The following is a 21,164-nucleotide window of genomic DNA, read 5'->3' on the forward strand; positions in this document are numbered from 1 at the left end:
TTGCTTTTGCAGATAGAAGAATATCAGACTAAACTTACTTGGTATCGAGGCGCTCACAATCTGATGTTACTAATTTTTTCATAGGTGGAGGCGTCAAGGAGATACGAATGGTTTTCTTATCCAAATTCTGATAAAGTGTTTCAAGCCGAATATAATGATCTATTATGAAGGTCAGTCAAGATCGCTTAAGGTCAACTGCAATAGAAAATAAATTGTCTGTTAGTTTGGTCTGATGCATTTTCTTCTATCTTCGAAAGCAAGCAAGTTATTCGGGTGAGCTGTTCACAAAGCCCCACACTGTATATCAATCACACAGGGAATTGCGGAATGCTATTTAATTCTTTAAATAGTTGTGTAGACTATTTCACGCGATTTTTTAAACTTTTTTTATTCAATCTTTCGGACAAGACAATACTCTGCGCTAATTCAGCTTTCTTCTCAGCTCGTGCGTTCAAGATAGTGCTCGGTCGAGGAAACAAAATGGCGAACATAGCTGATCGTGCAACCTAACTTTAAATAACACGGCAATCAGCTTACAGAGAAAAACCGTGATGTCTTACGTACCTAAAAGTTAGCACAGATAGTACAAAGAACGAAACTGGTTAAGAACACACGACACCCGACGAACCGAAAAAGCTCAAACATACGTTGAAATAACTAGGATCGTGGACCGAACGGGATTCTTTCGTTAAACTGGGTTGAAAGAGAGACTATCCCATCGTGTTCTTCGGCCTGATCCCCGAGAAGGATCAGAAAGGCCTCGTAGAGCGTCTCCTTAACCACTCGCAGCCCTTAATCGTTGCTTCTCAGTCAATCACCCTCCATCGAAGCAATCCGCCCTTTTTCGGGAAGGATCGGCCCCGGATGTGTGTATAACTGCGTGTGCTAACAAAAGCAGCCGGCTGGCGCGTGTGTGCGTGTCGCGTATTAGTTATTCGACGCGGATGATTGCAGAGCGTGAGACTTCGCGCACAGTTTATCAGCGACCAGGAAAACATAACGGCGCGTAACACCGTGAAAGAGGACCATCTGGAGAACAACAATTATTACGCTGGCCTGAGAGGAGGCAGACCGTTCGCAGCAACCAACAGCAGCCTGGTCTCGGCCACGAGGATACTCAATCAGCACCTTTTCGGGTCCGCCAGCGGGCCCAAACAGTACACAGGTGACATTCATTAGCCTCTCATTATCTCTTCCCGATATACAGTTACGCACATATTATTCATCACTGGACTGCGGATCTTTATGCAAACTAAAAAATGTTTGCATTGATTGCTAGACACAGGAGCCATATAAAAATTACATTCTTCTTTTATATTATCTTATTAAAGTGAAACTGGACATTATCTTATTAAAGTGAAACTAACTAATACACTGGTGGCCTTAAATCTTTATAATACTTCCACTGCTATAAATGCATAAAATCCGCAATCTATTGATCACATACAGTTTAAATCAGAATAACTCTTTTTTATGAATGGACCAAACGACTTCAGTTTCTCTGTAAGGCTAGAAGGATTCGTCTAGTAAATGACGTTTAACCCTTAGCACTCGCATGGTAACTCTGAGACGTTATGCCATTATTAAAATTGCCATTAAAAATTGCTATGTCATTATTCAAAATGTTGTTTACATTATTAAATATATCGGTATCTACTCAGTAGACTGCGGATGTTTATGCAGATGCATATTTTTATAGAAGATATTTTTTATAGAAGACTTTTATAGAGGACATTTTCAGCATATAAATTAATTTTATCTGATAAAAGGCATCTGCTCAATAATATCAAATTTTCTATATAATTAATTATTTTCATAATAACTGTTGAAAATATAGAAAAAATTATCGTCACATATTGTAATGCCAATTACAAGCAGTAATAAATATTATACAACTATTCTATATCATATTATACTATACTATATTCGACTGTTTTTTATTCGTTACTATTATAATACAATTATTCAGAGCGACTATTTCACATACTTTTTGCATGTATGTATTTTACATAAATTATGCATTGAATTTGCATATTTTTTACATGTTTTGATATATAAAATTTGCATAAACTTCCGCAGTCTCAGTAATCAGTTACTAAACATTTAGGTATTGTATGAGGCATCATATCAATTTCATATTGATCAAATTTTATAAATCATAGAGAATGGAAATACCTTGGGTCGGAAGAAATGTTTCATTTTCGAGTTAAAATAGCTCACACGTTAAAGGGGTGGAATTACCTTGTCCGAAGATTGACGTAATCGTTCCCCCATTTTCCCGGCGCGGCGATATTTCTCGCGGGTATCGGTCATCGTTTCGATTCCACCCCCGCGATCAAAAGTGGTCAAAATGGCAGTTGAATGCTGAAAAGCATGAAAAATAGCAATTTTTACCACATTTTATCGTTTATAATTCGTAAACCAATTAAGCAATTTCAATAAAATTGAAATTCATATATACATTGTATCACGTAAAATCATATAAAATCGAAGAATTACAGGTCGGTCGAAAAACTCGGTTTTCGAATTAGAATAGCTCCGAGTACAAAGGGTTATAGGGGTGAATTACCTTGTCCGAAGATTGACGTAATCGTTTCCCCATTTCCCGGCGCGGGGATACCTCTCGCGGGTATCGGTCATCGTTTCGATTCCACCCCCGCGCTTGCCACCCCCGTAACTGGTTCGGTGGTTGCGAGATGATTCGGGCCACGTCCGGCCGTCGATTCGCCTTCCTATCGATTCCGCCGGTATTTCTGGGTCAGTCGGTATTCAGGGTAACCCGGCGAGCACGGTATATGTATACAGGTATGTATGTATAGACGGCAGGTGAATCGAAGGGGAATTTCAGGAACGAGCACCGAGAGTAAGCTCTCCTTGTCCGCGGATTCGATCGACGGCGAGGGCGTGCCCTTTATCGACAGACACCGGGCGATCTCGAAGTCGATCCTGAAGAAATCCGATAGCAGCAATAATTACTACAACACCGGCTGCGACTCGGACACCGAGAAACTGATCACCGACAACGCCTCCACGATCAGCATGTGCGACGAGACCGGGACCGGCACGGACACGACGAAGACCAAGCAACAACCTGTTTCGCCGTTGCTCTCCAGACAGGTCCTCGAGTCGATCTTCCGCACGAACAACAACCTCGAGAGGGAGGACGAGGCGGCAGACCAGACCGAGGAGAAGAGCTACGTGTCCAAGATCACCAGGTCGATATTCGATGACGTCCTCGAAGGTACTCGTTTCCCTTTTATACGCGCGATACTCGATCAGCCCGTTGCTGTGTCGGCGCGAGCTCAAACGGGCTTCAAAACGATCATCCTCTGTCAGAGATGCTTCTTTGAATTTCTAACCCAATTAGGGCTTGCAGTTCCGCAAAGTGAGATCCCGCAATCCCGCAGGATCCCGCGTCATTTTTTAGTCCCGCACTTACGTAAATAGATGATGCGAAATCCCGCAAAGCAGCGCTGAGCGTGTAATCAGTAGACTGCGGATCTTTATGCAAAACAATTTCATCCCTTAACGACTTTGTTACAATAAAAGCGGCATTACAACATTCTTGAATTTTTCAGCCAATTTCTTTGTACATACATAAAGATCCGCAGTCTAGTAATCAGAATAATAATCAGAATACCAACTGTTAACCTACAAGTGTAGAGGCTGAACGAGCTTTTCTCAGGGTATCTTTATAATTACTTGAGGACCAACCTAGGAGATACAACAATTAATATTCTCTGCTCTTACGATCATGTTTTCAAAATTCCACAAATAAAAATTTTATAGCGGATCTTTATGCAAATTAAAAATCTTTTACTTGAATTGGAAGAAACTGGAGTGAAATAGAAATTTATTTTCTCTCTTAGTACAACAATATCCTTAAACTGTTCTGATATTTTCACTGTTTCAATAATAATATATCGCATTATAGCTTCGGTATTGATATAATAATTTTTTATTCATATACCTTTTTTTAGTAATTGCTAGATATAACGAATTATTATATATAATTACTAGACAGCGGATTTTAGGCATTCATGACAAAATGGGTGGGTGTAACTTAAGATATTAAAAACATTAGGCGAATTTAAAAATACCTTTATATTATTTTCTACCCATTGAACATTTTAAGAGAGAAAATAAATTTCTGCGTCACTCTGGTTTGTTGTAATACAGGTGGAAAGTTTTTATTTTGCATAAAAATCCACTGTGTAACAATTACTATATGTATTATATATTTTATATTTTCACACATATATACATTTCAATTATAGTTTGTTTTCCGAAGAAAGATTTATTTTAATTTAAATTCATGTAGATTCAGATTTTTAAGGATGAGAGATTATCTCATTAAGTAAAATTTGTTTCTTTATTAAATATGCATCAGGTTGAAGAAATAAATCCTTACCAAATCGCGGGATTGAAAATGCCGGGGGATTGCAAACCCTAACCCTAACCCAATGCTGAAGACTCGTTCTGCTACTTAACCCTAGGATCACTAAAAATTGAAAACTGTTTTCTGAATAGATAAAAAATTAGTAGGAAATAATTCATTCGTTCGTTCGCGAGCTCTCAAGGTTAGCTCAACACAGTAATTGGGACAAGTACTCTATAGATCTGCTAAAGATCGATCGTCTGACAACGAACGTTTCTCGGATTTCAGAAGAGAAGCACACGCAGGACGAGACGTTGACGGAGAACAAGAACAAGGACGAGCAGAAGAAGCCGAAGATGCGTAGCCAAGATAAGGACGAGTCCTCGAAGGACAGTCAGACGATGCTGATACGCTCGTTGCGCCAGTACAAAGTGAAGAAGTCCGGCGGGGACGAGAAGCGACGGTCGAAGACGAACAATCACGGTTACAACAAGGGCTCGGACGCGAACTGTCTACCCCAGGAGCATCGTTTCTCGTCGTAGCGTAGCCTGTCCTTGCGCGACATCCTGCTACCATCTCTGTACCAGCAGGAGATCGAGTCGCTTTGCGTGAACATGTCGTTGTTTGAGACACCGTTCGCTTCCTCGGGATCTGCGCGGAGTCGTCGAAAAAATGTCCAAATCATTGAATCGACCTCCGTTGTGTAAATACTCGAAGAACCTGAAGAGGAGACACGACACGGGCAAGCGTAGCTTCGAGCGTTACAGTTCTGTGAACACAGGCTACGACCGCGCGGCACTGATCTTCGTCGAGCAAGAAGTAGGCGATCGGTTAACGCGGACACCAAAACAGTAAGAGTGAAGAGACGTTGGTGTCCGGATATTGTCAGCGAAGATCATCCGCGCGAGGATTCGATGGGATCGAGGAACGAACGGCGCGAGAACGACACGAATAATCGGTAGTAACGATAAGAATAACGGTAAGCGCAAGCAGCACTGTAGGCCACAGGTCGGCAAGAAGTGTCATACTTCTCGAGCCACCTCAGCTCCGCACCATATGAACTACGCGTGGCGTATTAGGGCGAAACCCGTATCAATGCGAACACCGACGCGCAGCATTCCATTCGAAATTTTGGATTGAGCACGTCGAAACGTACGAAAATGTTTTCCCATATCTGAATTCATTTTCCGAAATTATCATGCGACATCGTGGAATAGGCCTACAGAGGATACCATTGACGAAAAAGACAAACGCATTGACAATAGTACAGTGGTCGACACAACGATGGGTTCATATCAGTTTTATAATATGTAATATATTTTTCAGTTCGACTAGAAAATGATTAATTAAACTTCCATTTATTTCGCAGAAAAATTCCAAATTTTTTGTCATATTTATTAATAAACACATTGATAAGAATGATATTATTCAAATACATTATGTGTTCTACTAATTACATTGTGAGAAATTAGTTACTAATAATATATATAAAAGATAGAAATGTTACGTGAACCTATTATTATTTCGGCCACTGTACCTCCTCGGTAATGTGGAAATCTATTGATACGGATGTCGCCCTAATGCGCCAAACGCAGTTCATATGGCGCGGGCCTGAGGTGGCTCGAGAACTAGGACCGTCACGAGTACAGGTGAGATCAAGTTCAATATATGTATACTCACGAATCCGAGTCAATTTCAATAACCAAATTTCATTTCATGGGTTTCGATTACTACTTAAAAGCAATAATGTTGCAATGATTATACTTGAAAAGCGTTCATTTTATACAAACTGATATCGAACCTCGGAACGAGTACTTACACGTTTCTAACAGGTACTTATGAGTACTTCGATGTCGAAAGGAATCGAATCTTTCACAAGTAGTACCCGAATCTTGGAAATCAGAACTGTGTGCATAGCGGGTTTTAAGCACTTTATTTATGAAATTTGTAACTACATATTTAAGAATAGTATTTCATTTACAATACTTGGATTTAGCCTATTTCTTTTTTTATCCATGATATATTTCCTGCTTTTGAAAACACTCTTTCTGAAGGTGCAATAGTGGCCATTATACAAAGATATTCACGTTCAACTTTTGATAAAATGGGGTAGTTCACGGAATTTTCATTACAAAATAATAACGGGTCTTCTTCGCGATTTAAATATCGTGAGTTTAGATAGTTTTCCACTTCTAACACAGCAGTCGATGAGCTATCGTATTATTTGTAATTGCTACTTCATTGTCAAAGGATGGCCAAATTGATAATTCGTTATTTTGTCTGTGAACTATCGCATGTTGTATATGAAATAAATACATAGATTATGAAGTTATAGTTATACCTGTTGAATGAAATTATGCATTAAAGGACAGTATAATTGATTTTTTAAAAAATCAGAAAAGTTCTGGTACGATATTCATAAAAGTTTCGAATCTGTTCGACCAAGATTCGAATATACTTGCAAGTATTACTTCCACTTACCAAAGTACCTGTAAAAGGTTCGAAACTATTTGGCATAGGTTCGAGTGAACTTAGGAGTACTATTTCTATTTTTCGAAGTACTTGTAGAGAGTTCGATCCTGTTTGCGAGGCACTTGATCACATCCCTCACGGGCAGCGAGACGCGCGGCCGGGAAAAATGGACGAAGCCCTCGAAAATCGGCCAAAATGAGCACTTCTTGCCGACCTCTGCTGTAGGCAATACGCTTTTCCCTCGTTCGCCGAGACAGATCGGACGAGAAGATTTTTCGCACGCACGCCCGCGCAGAAAGAAAAAACCAAAAACCGCGACATCCGTTGCGTCGCGTTCTCCGTTCGCCTGGCCGTTGTCGAAGCTGCTGGGGCTGCTTTGCGTGTCGCGCGCGCGCACGAGAGAAAAACAAAAGTAAACGAAAAAAGCAAAAACCGTCGCGTTAGTCAAGAAACCAATTTCGTCGCTCGCGGGGGAACACGGACGCGCGTTCGGAGCCGGATCCCCCGACGATGTCGCGAGTGTTCGTTTATTTGCTGAGTGTCTTACACGTACAATTAGATGGTTGTAATAGGGATGCGTTAGATGGGTCAGGCCTGCTCGGCTGGACCTCGCAATCGAAGCGGAAACGTGGCTTGGAAGAGCGTGAAGCGCGTAGACGGTGGCCGCAACTCGACGATAACTGCCGTTCCCGAAGTTCCAGTCTTCGTGTTATTTTTGTCCCTCCCCATCACCGTTGGTCATCATTAGACTGCGGATTTTTATGCATTTACGAAGAAATGAACTGAGTGAAAAATATAAAAAAAAAGCTACTTGAGAAATGAAATTAATTTTTAACTACCGTTTCCCACAAACGATGCAGAATATTTTTATTTTCCATAAAGATCCGCAGTCTAGACATCATGTAGAGTCTTTTAATGAAACTTTGGAGATTTATACGGAGACACCGAAATCGACAGAGCTCGCCTCGCACCGTGAGAAAGCTGTCGAAACGTTTTTACTCACCCGGTATTATAACGTTACCCGTACGCGTACAGAGTGCTCTTTGATAAATCATGTAGGCCACGACAGCAACGCGAAACGAGTTAACCCTATTCGATAAGTGGATTAGAGACGTTTCTAGACAGACAAAGCGAAATAGACTCTCGACGATAGTCGTGTGAAGAGGTGTTAAAGGCTTCCCCTAGAAAGAAACGTAGGATATCAGACGCTTAGGACAGACAAGTAGATTACGATTGTGTGTGGCCAGACGAGTAGAAACTGTACCGCTCGTAGACAGACAAGTAGATTAGGAGCGTACCTGTCAGATCAGTAGAGTAGGGACGTAACAGGCAGACGTGTAGAGTAAGAGCGTACCTGTCGGACAAAGCCAGCAGATGGTGGTAGTCTCTGATCGAACTTAAATCAACTGACGTATCACCGATTAGAACAGTTTGAAGTGTTTCCAATAGATAAGGGGTTAGGGTAGGTTCGGGTCAGACCGTAGCGCAAGGTTCGACGTGGATATCGCGAGTAGAATAGCCTCTTCTTGGCCAGACAAATAGAGTACGCTTCCTTTCGTGTCAAACAAGTAGCATACGGCCCCTTCGATTAGAAGAATCGATCTCTGTCCTAGCGAACCAAGTAGACTTCACGATTTTATAATTTTCAAACCGAACGATTGTAAATATAGATTTTTAAATATCCCCAATGGTAATTATTCGTTCGATTGCGTTGGCGTGATTCGCTTCTAGCCTCCCCTTTCGTCTCTTCCCTTTTACGAACTTGCAAAGTTTCATTAAACTCGGACTCGTGGACGTTACAATCCAATCAATTCTTGCCGGTAGACAAGAATCATTTTTATGGCAAATAATTCCAGTTGAATTCTACCGTTCCATTGAATACTCATCCGTTTCTTCCCCAATGATCGATTAACATAGTTTCTCTTCCTCGTTACGATTAACGTAACAGTATCTCGAGCTTCGTTTATTTAACACGAGCCATCACTACCAGAGAGTTGTATCCACCTGGTCACGTTTCTCCACGCAAAACGCAGTTCAGAGCGGAAGTTATATCGTAGCACGACCGCTCTTCCAGAACCGGAAGTCCGGTGAAACGAGCACGGAGTTCGTGCCGGTTCTTCATAACAAGCACACTGCAGAACTCATGCATTCCTAGCGTGGACGAACGTTTCATTCATTCGTTTCTATCGAAATTCATAAACACAGTGACGTTTACGTATTTATAACAAACAAATGTTTCATCTTCGTACAACGATGAAACTCCGATATGCTCGATAAAAGATTGGAATTTAATACCACTGAAAGTAACATTTTATATGATTCCACGTTCTTAAAATCTGCCTACAAAAAATTGAAAATTACATGCATATCCGCAGTTCAGTGACGATTGATTAATTGTGAGGGGTTGATTTGTGTGTAGGGCTGATATTAACTCTACGAATTCGTTAAATTATTCATGAATAGACTGCGGATCTTTATGCATTTATAGGAAAATCGAGTAGATGAAATTCAAAATTGTTAGAAAATTGTTCACATTGAAGATGTCAGTACGCGATTTCTTCTCTATTAAAATCATTAAGACAACATTCAATTTAGTTCCTATTCCTTGCAATCGATGGAGACAATTTTTATTTTGCATAAAGATCCGCAGTCTATTCATGAAATTGCAGCCCCGCTTTTGTACAATTTATCTAGCAACTCTGTTGATCTTTGGTTTTGAAAAGACTATTAGAAACTCGCCGGTAAATAGAGTGTTAATGAAACGAAAAGTTGTATTTTTAACTGAAAAGTTCGAACGTTCTACGAGTGCGTGGAGTTCGCAGTCTGCGTTCCGCGACCGAGAGAATCGTGCGAAAACGCGTTTAAAACTGCTCGCGTGGTGGTCGCGAACACCTTGTTATATTCTAGCCACAGGCAACGATCATGTTTTCCACGAGCGAATTTTACACCGTTGTTTTAACGATGAGAGAACGACAGGAGAAACTCGTCGGCTCGTTGCTTCGCGAAAGGTGAATTTTAACACTGGAAATATCGACGTTCAACGTATGCACGCCTACTTCTACAAGGGTTGCAGACAACACCTTCGCGGAACGAGATAGAGGTTACATAACGAAAATAAAAACTAGCAAATCAATCGATTTATTCGCGTGTCGCAAATCTCTCTGAAATTAAACGCATTCTCTCGTCTCGAACGTTTATAAGACATATTAAGAGGTAATCATGTTGACTGCTCGGTGGTTCTAGTGTTAACGCGTGTACTTAGGACGGATACAGATCGCGTCACGTGCTCAATTAAAATGTTCCCTCCGTTTTCTTCTTCCCCTTCTCTTTCGTCGAGGAAATAGATTCTCGCACATTTTTCTGCGAGAAGAACCGAACGCTTTCTTGTTTCCCGTTTCAGTCTCGCTGTAGATCGATCGCCTAAGTTCACGGCTAGCGATACTCTCCACAACGTTGTTTACATAGCTTTTGCACTCGGAATTCACCCTTTCTGCAAGTCAAATTCCACCTTCTGCAAATCAATTTCACCCATCAAGAATATTTAAAATTAACTAGTCACTTATTTTATTATATTTATATTTATTTATTGTTATATTATGTGAATATACTTAACAATTAATTTACATTTGATTTGATTTTTTACAAATATTTGCTTATAAATGCTTAATCTGTAAAAGGGCGAAATTGATTTGCAAAAGGTGTATTTGACTTGAAAAAGGTTGAATTCGGAGTGCAAATTCTGTAGACGAGTCACCAGTAAAATACATATCTCTAATGGCATTTCTATTCATCGTTATGGTAGACGTAGGGAAACGAATAACTGTACAGTCGCAGGTTTAATGAACAAAAACGTCGAAAAACATATGAAGAAGGGAAATGAAAGAAAAATAAGAAAGGTTGATACCTATTCTCCGTGCGGTTGCGGCTGTTCGGGGATCATTGTTATGCTGGTGGTCTAATGTTCACGCCTCGAGTATTTTTTAACATGTTTAACGTTGTTTTCGACATTGTATACGAGCCGCGGGGAGGACCATTCTGAAAATTGGACGTCTCAACGTTTCGACTTTACTTTTGTAACGATGTTGTGTGTGTCGCTATCGGACTTGCGGATTTTAGACGCGTTTACAGCGTTCGGGATCACCTGACATTCCGTATAGTGAGAAGCGTACGATGAGGTTCTAAAGAAATGTTGTTCCGTCTTTGAATTTCGAATCTCTCCACACTGTACATTGGCAAAACGTCGACGTTGCGCACGGAAATCCGCAGCCCGATCGACGTGTTACGTATTTCTAGTACAATACATCGGAGCACGATGTTCGATTTCGTCGAGAGTTTCTTAAGAACGTTCCAAAAGCAATGACATTAGTCTGAGAAATATGTATATTTTCGTTTCTACGATTAGCTACACGAAAAATATTAATTTATCGAATAGTATATATTACGTAAACGTAATAATGTGTACATATCTTAGATTTACAGTTTCTAAAGCAACAGAATCATTTACAGCGTAACAACATAATAGTATTAATCGAAGTAAGTTAGAAAAAAAACGGCTGTACATATTCTAGTGTCTTGTAAATTTATGTGATCGGTTTGTATTATTTCTGCTCGTAACCAGAGTTGTGTTGAATTACAATTGAATTACTTCACGAATTACGATTACAAAGTAATTCGATTACATTGTATTCAATTATTCCGTAATTCGAAATTCAGTCGGTTCATTCAATTCAATTGTATTGTAATTTATAATTCTGGTCTCTTATTCGATTCAATTACAAATGTAATTTGTAATTCTGGTCCCTTATTCGACTTAAGTACAATGTAATTTGTAATTCTGGTCCCTTATTCGATTCAATTACAATGTAATTCGTTTTTACAATTGAAATACAATTACAAAGTACGGTGTACAGTATACACTTATGATTCGCGTAATTATTAATGAAATTCAGTGGAAGGTTCGAATTATGTGATGCAATTAGGAACAATGTAACTCGAATACTGTCTATATAAAGTACAATGTAATTCAATTACAATATATTTAAATTAGCACAACTCTGTCCGTAACAAACAATCGAGAATCGAAATTTTGGAGAATAATTCTGTTGAACGTAGATACATCACTTCGTAACGAATCCTATGTTCGTGAGAGTCTGCTAATTAGTTACTAATATTATCAATATTATTATCAATATCTTTTTATCAGATATCTAAGTAATAATATTCAATAGTATTATTAAATAAGTCATTAGTAACATCATTCAATAATAAATACTAGTCACTACGTATTAGGTTAATGGGAAATAAACGACGGTTTAAAATATAATTCTATGAAAGTGCTCTCCACGATATAACGAGAGAAAAGTGTTGCGTTTCTTCCATTGTTTTTATATCGTGAATGTAGCATTGAAGTTTCTATTATATTTGCCAAGCAGCGCACCAAAGGAAATATGTATATGAAAAACATTACATATATTTACAATCTAACGCTTCCCATGTGTTAACGATGATCAGCCATTTGCTTTCGATCGATCTATTGCATTGAGTGATATTAATATTAAACGTTAAACGGCAGACTATGTTTCTGGTGTGCGATTTCGTAAACGTGTTTCACAATTTCCACTATGTTATTATACATATACATATAGTGAAACCAATCGATTATTGTCCAGCGAGAAAACTTTCAGAATGGTCCTCGCGTACGAGATAACATTCATTGTTTCGAATTGTTACGGCGTTGTATTTATTATTCGCGGGAAACCCACGCGGTCATTGTAGCCGACGTTTAATTATAAGAAACAGAGTTGGGCAAAACATATAATGCACATAATGATCAAAAGTGAGAGAAATAATCAAAACGAATATACGAGCACTAGATACACAATATCGACTTATTAATTATTAATCACGAAATCAGTTAACACTTCTCTTAGAATGTACTCCATTTAATGTTATTGAGTTGAAATGAAAGATAGCTTCTGTCTCGCAAAAATGGCGGAAATTTATATTTTCTTAATTTACTGTACAAACGTTCTTTTCATCGAGGGTCCCAATCGATTGAAAATAAATTATATTAATTAAAATCCCGAGTACATCGATTACAAAAATTATTCGTGATTATTAATTAATCTTACGGACGCTTAATAAGTAATTACCGTTGGCACTACCAATCTATCGGTAAAGTGTATTACACAATAATCGAGTCTGCGGTCAGACTGCAAAACATTACGTGGCTTTTTAATTCTACAAAACGTTTTGATTTTGATCAAATCACAATGCTTTTCAACCCTCAATTGAGCGCAATGTTGATTAAGATGTCTTTAAGACGTCCGTTTGACGTCTAGAGGACGGCCTGGAGACGTTCGTAGGACATTCGGGAGGTCTTAAAGATGCATAAATGTTAATTAAAATAAAATAAGGGAAGAGTAAAGATAGATTTCGACAAAAATGAGCTTAAAGTTAAACCAATAAATAGCTTTATTAGAAGAACGAATGTGGAATTGGCATAAAAAGTGTGACAAAAATAACAATTGATAATTAAAATCACAATAAAAATAATAAAAAGTAAAATTACAATTAAAACTCACAATAAACATTAAAATTGGAGTTGGAATTGAAATTGGAATTGGAATTGGAAATGAAATTGGAATTGAGATTGAAATTGGAATTGAAATTGGAATTGAGATTGAAATTGGAAATGAAATTGGAATTGGAATTGAGATTGAAATTGGAAATGAAATTGGAATTGGAATTGAGATTGAAATTGGAGCAATACCAATGCTAATACTTCTATATTATGAGTATATAAAAACCACACTGTTTATGGTCTTAAAGACGTCTTTTTAGGACGTAAGACTTTCTGACATAGAATAGACGTAAAATGGACGTCTTTAAGACGTCGTGTGCTATCTGGGTTAATAGTTAAATATACTATATCCGGACATAGACAAACATAGTGGCGCTATTATAATTTCCAGACTGATCGCAGAGTGAATGATCGATTTGCCCAACTCTGACAGAAGAAGTTGGATCTCGATAATCTCGTAATCGCTTGGAGTTGCTCCGGAGTAAATCAATGTCTTCTGTGAATTAACATAGTCGGAAGTAGAAAGTTCCTAGAGAAATTGTACAGAACGTGATTTATTGTTTATGATCGTAATTGTATATTTAGCACAGTTTAGCGGTGACCATAGTACAAAAAGCGAGCCACGACCGTAGATAGACCGTGGCGAGAGTCAGCCAGGAGTAAAAACATGATGGCGGTTCGAGGAAACTGAAAATAGTCCGCGGAGGCGAAACGACACGAAAACAAAAGAAAAAAGACATGTTTCCTTTCTCTTCTCGACGCCGGCTATCCGTTTCGAGATTTGTTGATTTGTTGTTACTGGTCCCAGGCGTAACGACGATAATTATTATCCGACGAATTGGACCGTCTGATTCCCAACCGGTGGAATTGAAACCAGAGTTGTGTTCAATCACAATTGAATTATTTCACGAATTCTAATTACAAAGTATTCGTTCAATGAAATTACGATGTAATTCGTAATTCTGGTCTCGGATTCAATTAAATTACAATGTATTTTTATTATTATTAGTTATTATTATATTAAATTAGCACCATCAGGTTTACTAACTGGAAATTTTACGAATTTCAGAGTGATCAGTAACACTCTTCACTGGTAAATCAACAACCTGGAACACTCCATATAATAATGAAAGTAACTTAATTTAGCATGTGTTAACACGTACGCTGCATATATTAGTGGAAAATTAATTTTTACATTCGGACAAATAACTCTGTCACGAATTTCTGCGAAATGATAAGTGAGAGAAAAGTGTCAGAGACCAGATTTACACCAGGTGAGATCAGAACGGCCCAATTGACATGTTGGCTGCCCAAATGTGCACCACCAACGCGATATTGTGATAAGATGATACGCCTGTTTCGGTTGTTTTTACTGTTAAGAATATAAATGTTTACCAGTTGACTTGTACGCGCATTATTTCGATCGTTGTTCTATCGGCAGTTTTGTGTATTCACGAGGTTGCAAATGATGTCAGCTGAGTCCACGAATCGAATGTTTCTTCGAGAAAATTGAATGGTGCTGGACGCCGGTGACCACCGTGGCAGTCAACGTGTTGATCGGTAAAGCACAAAAAGAAACTTGAAAGCGCAAAATAATTTTCTAACGCATATAATGTTATCGGAAAGCGATTTATATGCTAATCGATTGCCCCCTTCTCGTCTCTACGATCACGAGAGTATACCTTGCTCATCGACATCGATTTACGCCTTTGAAACTGTTTGATCGATCCATGTGAAACTGCCAGTCGCGTTCCCTTCTCGTTCAAGACGAACAAAAACAACAATTCCAAATTAAATTCGAAGCCGAAAAGATAATCGTTTCGAAGAAATATACTCTAGTCGAACTTGCCAAGCTGAACATTTTATTTCAACATCGTTCTCTTTCGGTCTTTATAAAAACAAACGGCAGTTTCATATACAATTAGCCGAATGCATCGGGTCATTCCATATGTGTGTCCATAATCATAAAAGTAGTCTAACAATAAGTAATATATTTCTTGTTTCGAGATATTCCAAGGAAAACGATATTAATACTAAATGAATTCCATATAATACTGAAATAATCTAACAGTCCATTTTTCACAATATCCTAAAAATCACATTGAATTTATTTAAAATAACGAAATGATGTGACGCGAAATAACTGATAAACTCATTTTCTTTCTTCAATTTTCAATTAGAACAATTTCATAATTATGGGCACATATGTATAATGATTGAAAGTTGAATTTGAATTTAGATTTAAATATATGCCTACAATTATGAAAGCGGTCCAAGTGATATATTTCTTGTTTCGAGATATTTCAAGGAAAGGATATAATCTGATGTGAAATAACTGATAAACTCATTTTTCTCCCATTTTTACTTATTGTTAGACCACTTTTATAATTATGAGCGCATGTGTAACATCGTCTCTATTGTTTTTGAAACGGTTCGGTCATTTTATGAAGCATTCAGAAAAAGAATGATTGGCACACAAGTGATTATAGTTGGTAGCTATTAATTATTCAACTGTAATTCACAGAACGAGCGATGCGTACGGAATGATCCGGTGAATTGTATTTCTTTAATGCGAGGCGCAAGCGCGCGCACACACACACACACAGTCAATTCTCGATTACACAATTCAAGTTACACTTAGAAACGATTCTTCTGCCATGATATCAAAACGTTTCTAGCGCTAGCTGATCTCAGAATTTCGTCGATCACACACACACACATACATACACATACACGCGTTTCCGTTGATTTCTCAGATTTCTAAGGCCTAGAATCGTAGCTATAAGGCGAGTAGTGTGCATAAGCGAATAAAGTTGTAATTTGCCAGTTTTTGTTCCTCACAACAGTTTCTTCATTCGTACCGCACATCCCTTCCAACTACGATCTAAAATTCAATATTTCTCTGTCCAACGCTATTCTAGTCTAACTATTTTTTCAGATGATCCGTTTGTACTTCGCAGATCGATCTGTGTGAATGTCGAGGGGAGGAAAGCAGGTTTGCAGACGTGCCAGGAAATTGCTTTATTGCAGTTGCTTTCGCTATACAAGGATCGTATAATATTGAACAGAGTGAAAACATAGAGTCGCGTAAAGTGCCGAGTAAATACCTAACATTCGTTTGCCGTAAATAAATGTTTCGGTGAAGATTTAACTTGAGGCCGGAGGCTGTGCCACGGTTTCGGTGGTGGTGCTCTGCGCGTCTGATATCGGCTTCTCTTGTAGTTCCAGCCACGGTAGTCGTTTTTGCAGTTCTAACCTGTCGCAAACAACAGATCCCACTTCATTCTAGTGCTACAGAGAAACAGAGACTCTCGATTCGTACAGAGCTATCGGTTGTCTCAACGAATGCAGCTATGCTGGCTCAACCTGTAATGTCTCGACGTTCATCGAAACGTTCGAACGAAATTACGATGCAGCCAAAAGAATAATTCATTCATTTTCATAAAGTTATTCTTCTAGAACAGGCCTGGGCGACGCTGGCTCGCGGAACAGATGTGGCTGCTTCTCTCCTTCTCGTGCGGAGAAGATCAGAAATGGCTGCTTCTCTTCCTTCCGAAAAGGAGGAGCAGCAACATCTGTTCTGCGAGCCAGCGTCGCCCAGACCTGTTCTAGAATATTTCCTCTTGGTCTATTCTTGCAGTTAATTCAAGCGATTGTATTCAATCTCACAATCAAGACGTCCGAACGAAAGTAGGAACAGATCCCACCTCATTCTAGTGCTACAGAGAAACAGAGACTCTCGATTCGTACAGAGCTATCGGTTGTATCAACGAATGATGGCTCAGCCTGTAATGTCTCAACCAAGATGTTCGAACAAAGTTAGGATGCAGCCAAAAAGAATAATTCATTGATTTCCATAAAGTTACTCTTCTAGAATATCTCCTCTTGGTCTATTCCTGCAATTAATTCAAGCGACTGAATTCAATCTCTCAATCAAGACGTTCGAACGAAATTAGGAACAGATCCCACCTCATTCTAGTGCTACAGAGAAACAGAGACTCTCGATTCGTACAGAGCTATCGGTTGTTTCAACGAATGCAGCTATGCTGGCTCGGTCTGTAATCTCTCAATCAAGACGTTCGAACGAAATTAGATATGTAATAATGTACTCTTACTCCATAAACTTACAATCTATTCAAATGATTGTCCGAACCAGGTCAGGACAGAGTCGCTAGAGTCCCCTCTACTCGTGTCCTCACTCGTGTCCCCACTCTACCTTCCCCTTCTACGTCATGCGATGTAGTGTATGCATCACAATGTCACGTGACCAATCCATTTCAAGTAAATTCCCCTGATCTGGCGACTCTGGAGAGGCTACAATGTAGAGTCCAGTGTCGCCAGATCGAGGAAATCGATGGGAATACAGTTTACCCCCTCTCTGATAACCAGACCAGTCTACGGCACAGGCACCGTGGTCTACGGTCTTAGTGGGGGACGTTGAAGTGTGCTCATGGTGCTGGAATGGGATAGTGGAAGGGGAAAAGGAGGAGAGGAAAAAACAACCGGGTTCGGTTGTTTTTCCTGGCGACACTGGTAGAGTCTATATGTCTATATTCTATACATACTCGAATTACCAAGCAGTCGAGACGTCGAGACGACGTAGTTTGCAGTTTCTTATAAATATTTTCGACACATAGTTTCTGATACTTTTGTTGTAGCAAATGTATGAATAAATTGTTGAGACTGCTTTATCGAGCTGTATCTTCAAGGAGAGAAGACGAAGTCGGGGACTTTCTGTTGCCAGTGAATGTCTAAAAGTATATTGAGTAAATTTTACCTGTATCTCGGATGACTGATAGCGTAGACGTATGGGTCCAAGCAAGCAACAGCTTTGCACGTACATGCTGGTATCATTGTAACACCGGGTGTTAGCAGAGCTTTGTTGCCAAACGCTCCGATCATCGCCATTACGCCGTACGGTGTCCACGAGCAGATGAACAGGAAGCAGATGGTGATGGCAGCCTTCGAGAATGATAATAACATTAACAACATATACTCGATAAACATAAACAGTGAAAAAGAAAATTGATCTGCGAGTTCTAGATAGGTAAGCGAGAATCACTCTGTACCAGAGTAAATACGATTATTCTAAAGACTTTTTAGTATCGGCAAAACACGATGTTCTGCTGGCGACGACGATGAAGTGTAGCAGCGAGTAAAAAGTACCTTGGCTATGCGGACCTCGGCACTCTGACTGTTAGTGCCCGCGTTACTCCTCAGACTGTCCACGTTCATCTTCTTCGCCTGTTCTCGAAGGGCTTTCTCGTGGTTCACGACATGGCTGACGATCTGGCTGTAATAGTATATGATAAGCATCATCGGAATCGCGTAGGAGAAGGTGAATATAGTTGCAACGAAGATCCGTATCTCGTTCGAGTCGGTCAGGTAATCGAAGGAGCAGCTGGTGAGGAAACCCTCGGGCACGAAACGGCCCCAAACGCCCATCGCGGGCATCAGGGCCCACGGTATAGTGTACGTCCATATCAGGACGATGAAGAGCAGCACCTGGCCGCGCGACAACTTGCCGTCGAGAGGTCTTGCGATGGTGCTGGAAACGAAACCAACCCCTAACTACTTTCAAACGAATACTTTACCGTGAAAAGTTGCTTAAACTTCAAACATTCCGAGGCAATTCTACAAAATGTAGGTGACCATATAATTGACAATTTAATCATGGAAACGCTAACGAGTAGACAGCGGATTTGATGCGTTTGAACGGTGACTCTGAGGCACCACTAATCATTCTTCTACCATTATTCAAAATGTTTGTTGCATTATTAAATTTGTATACAATAAATTACTAAACGTGCTTAATACTTTAATAAACCACGGAAAGCATTGTACGAGGTATTATATCAGTTTTGTACCGACAAAATGAAAAATATCATCGAATTAGAATAGCTCCGAGAGCGAAGGGTTAAACATATTGAGAAAGAAATTAAATTTCTATTTCACTCCGGTTTGTTGCAATTTAGCTGAAAAATGTTTATTTTGCATAAAGATCCGCTGTCTACTAATGAGATTAAAAAATAAAGCTGTAAAACTCCGACGAAACTTAATATTGTGAGTAAATGCCTCCAGCCTAGAAAGTTCGAGACGCGACAAAATGGCGTCGAAGCTCGTTGCAAGTAGCTCGTGTAAAGGATACGATTAACGTTCTTCTCGTAATTGTTCTTGTACTGTCTGAATTGTTTTCGAGATAGGAGTATCGTACCTGTATCTGTCGTAAGATATTGCCGCGTTCGTCATGGCTGCGCCAATTCCAGTGAGAGAACCGATGACTGCGAAGATCTGACATCCTAAGTGGCCCGTAGCGAACCCGGTGTTAAAGGAATTGTATATAAATATCGGCGTCTTGATCATCATGAAGAAATCGCATACCGCGAGGTTCACGACGAACATGTTCGAGGGTGTTCTCAGTGATTTGGCGCTAGAAACACGAAGAATTTTTACGATTAGTTCGTTGGAATCTTTCTAAAGCAAGGAAACACTGATTTCGCACTATGGCTTCGGACTCGAAGGAATTTTAATTCGAAAATCAAGACGTTTCTTTCGATTCAGATCATTTTCTCATACAGTTGAGCTTTATACAATTTATAGAATACAGACGAATTGTATAATATTAAAACTGTTTTGATTAATGGTATGGCAACTTTTACTGGCGTCTCAGAGTCACCATTCAAGTGCAGAGGGTTAACATTACTTTACAACACGCTTATGATTTACCGTGTTCGTTCGGACACTAGAGCGCTAGCAAGAAGCAATATTACCGACGCGAGAGCTCGTGAACACAACAAACATTTGATAGAAAACTGATATCGCGTTTACTAGCAGCCGTCGCGACCCGTTAACCCTTTGCACTCGAATGGTGACTCTGAGGCGCCAGTCAAAATTACCGTATCATTATTCGAAACAATTTTGAAATAATTAAATGCTTCTGTATTCTATAAATTGCTAAAAATTCAACTATCGTATGAGAAAACAGGTTCAATTTCATGCGAATAGTGTAAAAAATATTATAAGGAATAAAAATCTAGGGTGAAGGACATGTCTTGATTTCGGAATTGAAATTGTTTAGAGTCCAAAGGGTTAACCATTTCATATGATTATTTTTAATGTTACGGATATGAAATTGATATAATATTTAATAACGTGAACAGTATTTTGAATAATGGTACAGCAATTTTTAATGGCGACTCTGAGTGATCACTCGAGTTCCAAGGGTTAATAGAAGAGGAAGCAATTGCTGGCGGAGAAAAACTGATCGGGCAAAACTTACGCGCAAAAGATCCATATCACCAAGCCATTCCCAAGCAATGCGAGAAATGTGAAAAGAATGTACAGAAGGGCCAATAAATAGTGAAGGGAGGGGTTCGGCTCCGGGTAGACCAGCCAATGATCCGGTATGTGAATGATTTCCTCCGGTGGAACGTTCCATCCGAGCAGCCGGGGTGGTCCTGCTGGTCCGTATCTCGCCTCCCAGTGGATACTGTCGTTGGACATGTTGGTCACACACCGTCCGCCAGCCCCTCTCCTTGATACCGCCGATCAGCCGGCTGTTTTATACCGTTCTACCCCCTTCAAACGACGAAACCCTAATCCCTGTGATTTATCTGGCTTCCCACGGCGGATCAGCCGCGGATCATCCCCTAGTTGCTCTTGGTCAGCAAGAACGTGCGTCAAAGTCATTCGAAGCGGTCACGATGGTCATCAGTCGAAGTTCCGAGGCCG

General features: G+C 39.6%; 2 protein-coding genes across 9 annotated transcripts in view; one reads left to right on the plus strand and one right to left on the minus strand.

Annotated features, from left to right (window-relative positions):
* Shab (Shaker cognate b) overlaps window positions 1-16,276 on the plus strand; it is a 107,682-nt gene extending 91,406 nt beyond the window's left edge. For all 8 annotated transcript variants that reach the window (XM_076424941.1, XM_076424942.1, XM_076424940.1 and 5 more), the window contains 3 exons: window positions 955-1,165; window positions 2,849-3,241; window positions 4,667-16,276. In XM_076424941.1, the coding sequence (XP_076281056.1) occupies window positions 955-1,165; window positions 2,849-3,241; window positions 4,667-4,920 (858 nt within the window). In that variant the 3' untranslated portion in view covers window positions 4,921-16,276. The remainder of the gene's footprint in view (window positions 1-954; window positions 1,166-2,848; window positions 3,242-4,666) is intronic.
* Uvop (ultraviolet-sensitive opsin) lies at window positions 7,546-21,137 on the minus strand. The gene is given in 7 exon segments (XM_076424960.1): window positions 7,546-16,689; window positions 18,211-18,395; window positions 18,600-18,981; window positions 19,648-19,863; window positions 20,713-20,945; window positions 20,948-21,005; window positions 21,007-21,137. Coding segments are annotated over 7 exon segments (1,299 nt in total). The 5' UTR covers window positions 21,123-21,137; the 3' UTR covers window positions 7,546-16,580.
* Between the last annotated feature and the right edge of the window lie 27 nt (window positions 21,138-21,164).

The sequence above is a fragment of the Lasioglossum baleicum genome, chromosome 6 (assembly GCF_051020765.1).
Source record: "Lasioglossum baleicum chromosome 6, iyLasBale1, whole genome shotgun sequence".
Lineage (NCBI taxonomy): Eukaryota > Metazoa > Arthropoda > Insecta > Hymenoptera > Halictidae > Lasioglossum > Lasioglossum baleicum.